This window comes from Cynara cardunculus (assembly GCF_001531365.2).
Source record: "Cynara cardunculus var. scolymus isolate 2C chromosome LG 13, CcrdV1, whole genome shotgun sequence".
Classification (NCBI taxonomy): Eukaryota; Viridiplantae; Streptophyta; class Magnoliopsida; order Asterales; family Asteraceae; genus Cynara; species Cynara cardunculus.
In genome coordinates, this window is record NC_037540.1 from 14,544,141 (window position 1) to 14,554,386 (window position 10,246).

The following is a 10,246-nucleotide window of genomic DNA, read 5'->3' on the forward strand; positions in this document are numbered from 1 at the left end:
GAAGGAGAAGAAGACGTGGAAACGTGAAGATAAACATGGTTAATTAAAATAAAATAAAAATTATAAAAATTACTTAATTACATTACTGCCCTTATTAAATTATTTATATATAATAAAAGTTAATTTATTAATTAAAAAAGTTTGTGGTTATTGAGTTGTTCTTGCGTTCTCGTAAATCACAGGGGTTCTCGTTTGAACCTCCACCTATATATATATATACATATATATATATATATATATATACATATATATATATATATATATACATATATAACCAAACCGCCCATGCTTGTGCGGTTCAAATTCATCCCTCCCCTCACATCTCCAATCATATTTCAACCTTTTTACACCTTTACTTCTCTTTAATATTGCTCCATAAATGGTCGGTAATTAATTTAAGGATGTGTTGTTCAGAAGAGAACAAAAACGAACATGAATTATTGTTTTATATTTGGCATGATTTTATGGAACAAACGTGTTGCATTTCCATCCTATGAAACAATTGCAAGTAGTGGAATTGACGTATTTATGACTTTCCAAATTAAAAGACGTTTTTTTTTTTTTTATAAAACTAATTTCCCCAAGTTGAGGTTTTTATTTTTGTGCGCACGGTTTCTTTTTTTGTCTGATTTTGGTGAGAAAAAGTTTGACAACCGCAAACAAAAGATGGTTTGTATTGTCAGACTCGTGGGATTTTGAACATTTTGAAAAAAAAATAATGCCTATTTTTTTAAAAGGGTGGGTCAATATGGTCATTTAAGTTGATTACCCCATGAATAGTCTACAACATAATATATATATATATATATATATATATATATATATTATATTATAGGGAGAGAGAGAAAGAGTTGAATTCCAATAAGAAAGAGAGTTAACGTGAGAAATATAAGAAGCGATCTCTATCTTTGGATATACATTAGCATGAGATGCACCGAGATGTACCGGATCAATCCCCGTATCGAACACGATTCATTGGTGAATTTGAGATTAAAGGTGATCAAGGATCCAGATCCCTTCTTACGTTTCTCTCCTTAATTCTCCTTCAAACACGATCCTACACCTGTATATATGTATGCATATGTAGACTTGGGATCATGTATATATATATATAGGGTTGGGTTAGGTCGGTTTCCTGTAAGAATGAGAGTTAGGTGATAAGGGTAAGAAATGATCTCCACATTTGGATCAATCCCAATTGAAGAGTTCCACTAAATCAACACTAGTGAGAATCATCAGATCAATTCATTTCTAAAATGTAATTGTGGCTGGGTTGGTTTGACATTAAAAATGATCAAGGGTCCAAACCCTTTTTTACACTTAACTCCTATTCTCACACAATCATTCGGGTGTATGTGTATATATATATAAATTGTAATAAAAAGATTGATTTAAAAATTATCTTTTAAGTTTTTAATTTGATACTAATATGAATGTAACTTTTTTTTTCCTTCACATTTATTTTTTATTCAAATATAAAAAGATTATCGTTTTCTCAAAAACATACAAAACCTTATTATAAAACAAAACATTAAAATTAAAATAGTATTATGTATTCGTCCTTATAATAATGCAACATTAGAAATCGAGTTTTTTTATTTAATATTGTCTTTAAATTAAAATCAAGTTTATAAAAATAAATAAGAAAAGGTATATAATTCCAAAAAAATGTACTAATTTGGATCAATTGTCATTCAGATTTTTTTTTTTAATATTTTAAAACAAATACCATATTTTTCTTAAATGTCATGATATTATTTAAGATGTTTCAATCCAAAGTTAATAATTGCAAACATATGAATGGTTTAATGCCGACTATCATTTGTCGTCACCCATTTTATGCTATTATAATCACATCACTAAATTTTTTAACTTCCAAAAATATAAGATGTTTATTAATTAAATATTTAATAAGACCAATTTAAGAGTAAAATATAGATTTGGTCCCTTTGGTTTGTGGTTACAACACTTTTGGTTCCTATAGTTTCAAAATTACAAATTAGCTATCGTGGTTTGCAAATACGTCCGGGTTTGGTCCTTCCTTTAATGAATGTTATAAAAACCAATTAAGTAAAAGGCATTTTTGTCTTTTCTAGTAGTCTATCGTTTTACTTACAAAATAGTAAAAATCGTTTAGATTGGTCCATCAATATAATGACAAGTGTCCGTATCACCCCTTTCCTTTTCTCGAGTACTCTTCCTACGACCATCTTCTCTGGCCGAACCTTCGAACAAATCCAAATCAAACCTATATTTAAATCCATGCACCAAACTTCAAATCAATATCAAAGTCAAAATCAACCCCCTGATGCGAACTTAATAGATGAAACCAAATCCAAATCAAAATCAATACAAAATCCTAATTGGTGCACAGTCTAAACCAGTATAGTAGAAGCAGAGGAGAAAGCCTAGGCGAGATCTGATTTCAAGATTGATTGCTTTGATTGCAATTAAATCCCATTTTTTGCATGAATATGATATTTAGGGTGAACCAAGAGCAACATCCATGGAAATGTGCAAAAAAATTCAAGCCAAGACCAAACAATCAAGGGGTCAAAAACTTAATAACAACTAATAACGAATTCAAGAATGAAACACGAACCCTAGATTTATAGAAAGATATTGAGGAAGCGGTCAATTTACAAGTGGTGGGTTGATTGATTGTGATGCAGTGGTTGGTGCATTCACCAGGAAGGGAGATTCACCGAGATATACCTTTCCTATATTGAGGTCGACAAGAAGAAATAAGGCAATAGGGAAGAAGGGGAGAAAACAAGTGAGAGGGAGAAGGGAGAAACCTCAGCGGTGGTCATGGTGGTGATTAACGGAGTAGGCACCAATCGCCAGTCATTGTGGGAGGAAATGACGTGTCAACCGTTTGGAAGGGGATGAGGCATATAGGTGTGGAAGGAAAGCATGCATCGTGTTTATATGTTTTATATATACAATTAATTAATATGATATAAAAGGTATTAATTAAACATCATTAACATAAAATGACATAAAACTAGAAAAGACAAAAATGCTCCTAACTTAACTGGGTTTTTTTAACGGTTATTAGAGACAAGGAACAATTCCGATCATTTTTGTAAATCACGATGATCAATTTATAATTTCAAAACTGTAGAGACCAAAATTGTTATAACCACCAAATAACATGGACCAAATTTGTAGTTTACTCTCAATTAAGACAACAACTAATCTCATTACTATTTCTTAACAAATATGTTAATATTAATTTTATATTTTTTTTAAATGCATGATATTAATTTACAATCCAAAATTAATATTGTTAACATTTACAAATATATGAATGGTTTAGTACCGACTATCAAATCAATTCTAATCACTCGCTTATTGTTTTTTTCCACTAACTTTAATTATTCGGAATTTGTTTTATATTTTGTCTCTTTTAAATTCATTTAAAGCTAATTAAATATTCAAAATATTATTTATTGAGAAAAAAAAAATAAAATAATTCATGCGTAAATTTAAAATAGAAAACCTGCATTAAAATAACACTTCCTATTTTAAGTAGAAACAAAAGTAAAATTAGTTGCAATGCTTTAAAATAAAGAGTTTTAAAGCTTTTTTTTTTTCTAAAATAAAGGAATCAAATCTTTTACGTTCAAGCCATTCTAATTATAAAGGTTCATCTGTGATAATTTCAGATCATTCGTAATCAGAAATAGTCATTCGTGGTCACCCGAGTGATTAGTCAGTGTACATAATCTAACCCAGAAAACAAAATTTAGCTCAAATGACCATTTTATTCGTTCAAATTGGCCTTATAATTATTTCTCTTCCATATTGACCCCGATGCCACTACATCTGCAATACAATACCCAGTTCCACAATATTGAGGACATAGTTAAAATACAAAAAAATGTCAAATTTAACCAGCTTATCGTCGCTATTGCAGATCTGACTGTCACAGTTGCATATATGACTGTCGCAATTGCATATTTGAGTTGAATTTTTGATCTTTGATATTGCGGAAATAGTGAAATTGAGTCAATCTGGTAAAGAAATAGTTAGGAGACAAATTTAAACGAGGGAAATGATGATTTGACTGAAAGAAACCCAAGAAAAACTAATGGATACCAAAAAAATTGGTTTATTGACACCAATTTAACCCTTTAAAAACAGATTTAAAAAAAAGGTTATATTATTGGAAGATTGTAGATACAAAAATCAATTTATTATTAGAAAAGGGTATCAGGCTGATGCCATAAATAAGAAAGCCAGATACAAACATTTGGTGAAGAATTAAGTGTAAACCAAAACATCTTCCGATCTCATTTATTACCAACAAAATCCTTTAATTTGTGTACATGGGTTCTGGTTTTTCGACCAATTTTCCGGTCAACAATGATGAAACTCCGGCGAGTTGCAGTCATCTTCCACCGAAACAGCTGGGTGGTCTCGGAGACTTGCCGGAAAACTGTTTGGCCATGGTGCTCGACCACTTTGACCCTCCAGAGATCTGTAAGTTGGCCCATGTGAATCGAGCTTTTTATCGAGCTTCGTGTGCTGATGTTTTATGGGAATCGAAGTTGCCGGAAAACTATGGTGTTCTTGTGAAGAAACTGCTTAAGGTTTACGAGTATGATTGCCGTTTGTCTAAAAAAGATATCTATGCAAGATTGTGTCGTCCGGTTCGTATCTCCTCTGGTACAAAGGTATTCAAGCATCTCTTTAATTGTATGCGTAAAAAACGCCATTAATGGTAATTAAGGGTGGTGTCTGATTGGTATGAGCTTAACTTCAAAGGTAAAATTGCCGGAAGGTCTTACCATCAAATCTAAGGATGAATAAAAATCTCATTTTAGAGATAAGGGTTCAAATGCAATGACTCCAGGTTCACATGTAGGGTCATTCTGTGATTAATCGGCTTACAAAACGGGTTGGATATTCAAGTTAATCGGCTTATATTGTGCAGGAAGTATGGAGCGAGAAGAGAAGAGGAGGGATATGTATGCTGGTTTCTTGGAAGGGGATGAAGATCACCGGAATACATGATCGGAGATATTGGGCCCACATCTCCACTCTTCAATCCAGGTTTAATTTATTTCCTCTAAAAATGTTATACAATGAACTCTGTTTTGTAAAATCAGTTAATTTCATTATGATAAAAGATAAACCTACAAATTTAAATTAATTTAAAATGGGATTTTCAATTAAAACAAGGGAAATTAATTAAAATAGTTATTTTTCACGGTGGGTTCATCTCTTAACCATTTATCTCCCAAAATAACGAAAATAGTCATAGGTCTGCAATTGATAGATCTAGGGGTGTAAATGATACGAGACAACTTGTGAACTACTTGAGATTGAATCGGTCAACACTCGACTCAAACTCGAGCTCGATCCGACATATTAACGAGTCGAGCTACTCAATACTCAACTCGAAAAGCTCGTGAGATGCTTGATTATATATATATATATATATATGTATATATATATATATATATATATAAAGTAGTATAATCAATTTTATATTATAATTTATAAAATATAATATAATAAAGATATCTTATAATTTTAGATATTTGAACAAAGTCGTGTATTTTTTAATTACAAAAACTAATCAATTTTTGTTTATTTATTAAAATAACAACTAAAAGAAGACAAAAAAAAATTATAGAAGTGTCGGTGAAATTGTCCCATATTAAAAGAAAGATAGTAAATGAAGGGTGAAAAAGTGTTATAAAATGAGAGAGAGTAACTTTGTTTTTTTGATAATGAAGTTTGAGGTGCATTTCTTTAGTTTTATAAAATTCAAGAGCACACCTTTAAGTTTATAATTTATAAGAGAAGACCCTAAAATTTCATAAATTAAAACGGATGAGCTTGATTTGAGTTTTAGTTCGAGCTTGATTCGAGATTCAAACGAGTTCGAGTTTAAAAAATTGCAATCGAGTTTAGTTTTTAACTATTCACGAGTTTTCGAGTCGAGTTACACTTTGAGAAACGAATATCAAGTTCAAGTTGGGTATATCGATACTCGAACTCGATTCGTATCATTTACACCCTAGGCAGTTTTGCGTAGGTGTTAAAAGTGTAAAAAAAGAAGTTTGTAATTCAAGTATGCAATTATAGGGACCAAATATATAAATAGTTATAGATCCGCAAAATATGTTTCTGGATGTGTTTTTTTAAATTTACATATTTGAACCTGTAATTAATAATTGAATTTACAAATAAAAACATCTCTTAATAATTATCATAAGAGAGAAAATACAAATATATATATATATATATATATATATAATGTGAGGTGTAATCGTTAGATACTATATCTATAATCTTATCTATTAATTTCTTTAAATATAATTATTCCACGTAATTTGCTTTACAACTTCTTTATCCTAAACACCCACGCATCCTTCCTCCTATACGTTTCGTGTTATCTTAAATTCCTTTAATATAATACTAGTCTTCCAATCAAGCGCTGTTCGGTAACGATAATACTACCTTCAAAAGAAATGTTATAGACTAAAATTTGAAGTCCACCTCTAAAAAAATTAGGCAAATGTGTGTGACAACTACTCATTTACATTAAAAGTTTTTAAGAGGAGTTGACAACAATTTTAGAACCATATGCTAATATAAGTTATCTAACTATGTTCGAGAACGGTGTTGCAAAGTACTCTACAAATGTTTGACTAATGTTAATAGTTTGTTTAATTAGAAGTTACAGTTTTAACTGAAATCTCATCTAAGGTGACAAAATCACGATTTTGTTTTTGTAACAGATTTAATTAAAATCTCATTTTAAAGTTATGAGAAAGAAATGTTCTATAATATATAAAGTAAAAATTAGAGGAGTGCGTAAGTTGTAGCAACAATAGTGGAAGTTCAAGGCGATGCATGAAGAAACCACATCACCAAACTAAAATAATGTATTTTCCCTTACAAAAAAAAAATAATATCAAGTAGGGTCGATGATTCAAATATCAGATATTAAACTGTAAAAATACTACACTTTATCGTAACATTTTATAATATTTGAATTGTAATTAGAGGGGTGTATCAAACCTTGATAGTAGTAACACCAAGACGATAGATAAATAACTACCTCATGTTGCCAAATCATCATCCTTGGTTTCATTTTTATATTTGCACTATAATTTTTACCATTTATTTAGTTTTGATTCCAACTGTGGTATAGATTTCAAAGACGATCATTCAAAATAAAACAACCTTATGAGTCAAATCTCATGATTTGACATAAATGCATCCAATCCATCTTTCTTATACACTTTATTCATAATTTTCAACTCTTCATAAATGTGGGACAACTAAAACTCAACAACAATTCACCATTTGAGAATACTGAATTCTCATGATGCTACCTCAATACCCCAATGTTTTCTTTTTTATATATAAAGATAATTTTTTTTTCAATTTGGTTAGTTTTGATCCCAACCATGGTTATAGATTTCAAAAATAGGTCATCCAAAGTAAGACAAACCTTATGAGAAACCCAATGAATCGACACAAAGACACCAATCTGTCTTTTTATACACTTCACTTTGTTTAAATGTTTCAACTCTTTACCAATGAGGGACAACTAAAACTTAATCAAAATTCACCATTTTAGAAAACTCAATTCTTATTGTCCCACCACAATACCCCAACGTTTTACTTTTATAATTCTCATAGTGCCACCTCATCACCCCAATGTTTTACCTTTATATATATAGAGATATAATATATTAATTTTGCAATATAATTTTTACCTTTTGATTGGTTTGGTTTCCAACTATTGTTATAGATTTCAAATAGGGTCATCCAAAAATAAGACAATCTTATGAGATAAACCCTATTATTTGACACAAATACATCCAATCCACTTTCTTATACATTTCATTTTGTTCAAATCTTTCAACTATTCACCAATGTGGGACAATTAAAACTCAAGTACAATCCACCATTTGAGAATACTCAATTCTCATGGTGCCACCTCAATATCCTAAAATTTTCATTATATATATATATATATATATATAAATTTTTTAAAAAGATAATTTTTTCTCAAATAAAGGCTTGGTCAAAATGAACCAACCCCATGAGTTTGAAGAGTTAGTCAACATAAACTAACAATATGAGTTTATAGGATTAGCAAAAAAAAATCAACCCCATAAGTTAAAACAAGGACACCTCAACCCCATCTCATATATCTACCGTCAATTGTCAATCTTTCATTTCTCCATCAATGTGGGATAAACAAAACTCAACCTCAATGCAAGAAATATATAATACTCAATTCTTAGGATGTCATCATCATTTCTTTTGGAACTTATTTTTTTATATATAAAGATATATTGATTTTTTATATAGATAACGTTTTTGCATATAGAACGTTGGCCAAAATGAACTAGCCCTATGAATTTGGAGGGTTAGCCAACATGAGCCAACAATATGAGTTTATAAGATTAACCAAGAGAATCCAACTCTATGAGTTAAAACAAAGACACTTCAACCTCCTATTATATACCTACTATCAATTGTCAATCTTTCATCTCTCCATCAATGTATGATACAAACCTCAATATTAGAAATATATAATACTTAATTCTTAGGGTTCCACATCATTTCTTATGGATGTTCCTTTCATATATACATATACATATATATATATAAAGATTGATATATATATATATATATATATATATATTGATGATTGTAAACATAATTTAATTTTATATAATAAGATTTGTTTTGTAAAAGAGAGTCAATCTCTCAACCTCTCATTAAAGTGAGATATCTCAAACTCAACCATAATTAACCAATACTTCAATACTTAATTCTCATGATGCAGCTAATTATCTCTTGGTTCTTCTTTTAATATATATATATATATATATATATATATATATAGAGAGAGAGAGAGAGAGGAGCGATCAAATGCAAACCACCCAATTTGTACAAACCGTGCAAACCACCCTCATCTGTTGATTTTATTGTTTAATCTTATGAAATTTTTTCATGAAATTGTTTAATCTTGTGAAATTGTTTCATATAATACTTTTTTTTGATGAAGTTGTTTCATATATGGTTATGAAATTGTTTCATATAATACTTTTTTTGATGAAGTTGTTTCATATAATACTTTTTTTGATGAAGTTGTTTCATATATGGTTATGAATTTGTTTCATATAATACTTAATGAAATTTTAATGAAAGTGTTTCATATAATACTTAATGAAATTGTTTCATATAATACTTAATGAAATTTAGAGAAATACATGAAACAATTTCATTAAAATTTCATTAAGTATTATATGAAACAATTTCATAACCATATATGAAACAACTTCATAAAAAAAAGTATTATATGAAACAATTTCATGAAATTTTTTTAATAAGATTAAACAATGAAATCGACAGATGAGGTTGGTTTGTACGGTTTGTACAAATTGGGTGGTTCGTATTTGATCGCTCATCTCTCTCTCTCTCTCTCTATATATATATACACACACACACAAAAATATAAATATATAAATACACACACACACACACACACACATATATATATATATATATATATATTGATGATTGTAAAGATAATTCATTTTTTATTTTTATATAATAAGATTTGTTTTGCAAAAATAAGATCATCCAAATAAGATAACCTTATGACTCAAAAACCACATGAATTGACACAATGGAGATACATATAAAGATATATTGATTTTTTATATAGATAACATTTTGCAAATAGAGCGTTGGCCAAAATGAACCAGCCCTATGAGTTTGGAGGGTTAGCCAACATGAGCCGACAATATGAGTTTATAGGATTAGACAAGAGAATCCAACTCCATGAGTGAAAACAAAGACACTTTAACCTCCTATTATATCTACCATCAATTGCCAATCTTTCTCTCCATCAATGTATGATACAAACCTCAATGCTAGAAATATAGAATACTTAATTCTTAGGGTTTCACATCATTTCTTGTGGATGTTACTTTCATATATATATATATAAAGATTGATATGTATATATATATATATATATATTGATGATTGTAAATACAATTTATTTTTATATAATAAGATTTATTTTGCAAAAGAGAGTCAATCTTTCAATCTCTTATCAAAGTGAGATATCTCAAACACAAACACAATTAACTAATACTTCAATACTTAATTCTCAAGATGCACCTAATTACCTCTTGGTTCTTCTTTTAATACACACACACACACACATACATATATATATATATATATATATATA

General features: G+C 29.3%; 1 protein-coding gene across 1 annotated transcript in view; it reads left to right on the top strand.

Moving 5' to 3' along the window:
• The first annotated feature begins 4,260 nt into the window (after positions 1-4,260).
• Positions 4,261-10,246, top strand: part of LOC112525458 (F-box protein PP2-A13-like) — a 9,090-nt gene continuing 3,104 nt past the window's right edge. The window contains exons 1-2 of the mRNA XM_025135592.1: positions 4,261-4,682; positions 4,943-5,061. Coding sequence (XP_024991360.1) covers positions 4,335-4,682; positions 4,943-5,061 — 467 coding nt within the window. The 5' untranslated portion in view covers positions 4,261-4,334. The remainder of the gene's footprint in view (positions 4,683-4,942; positions 5,062-10,246) is intronic.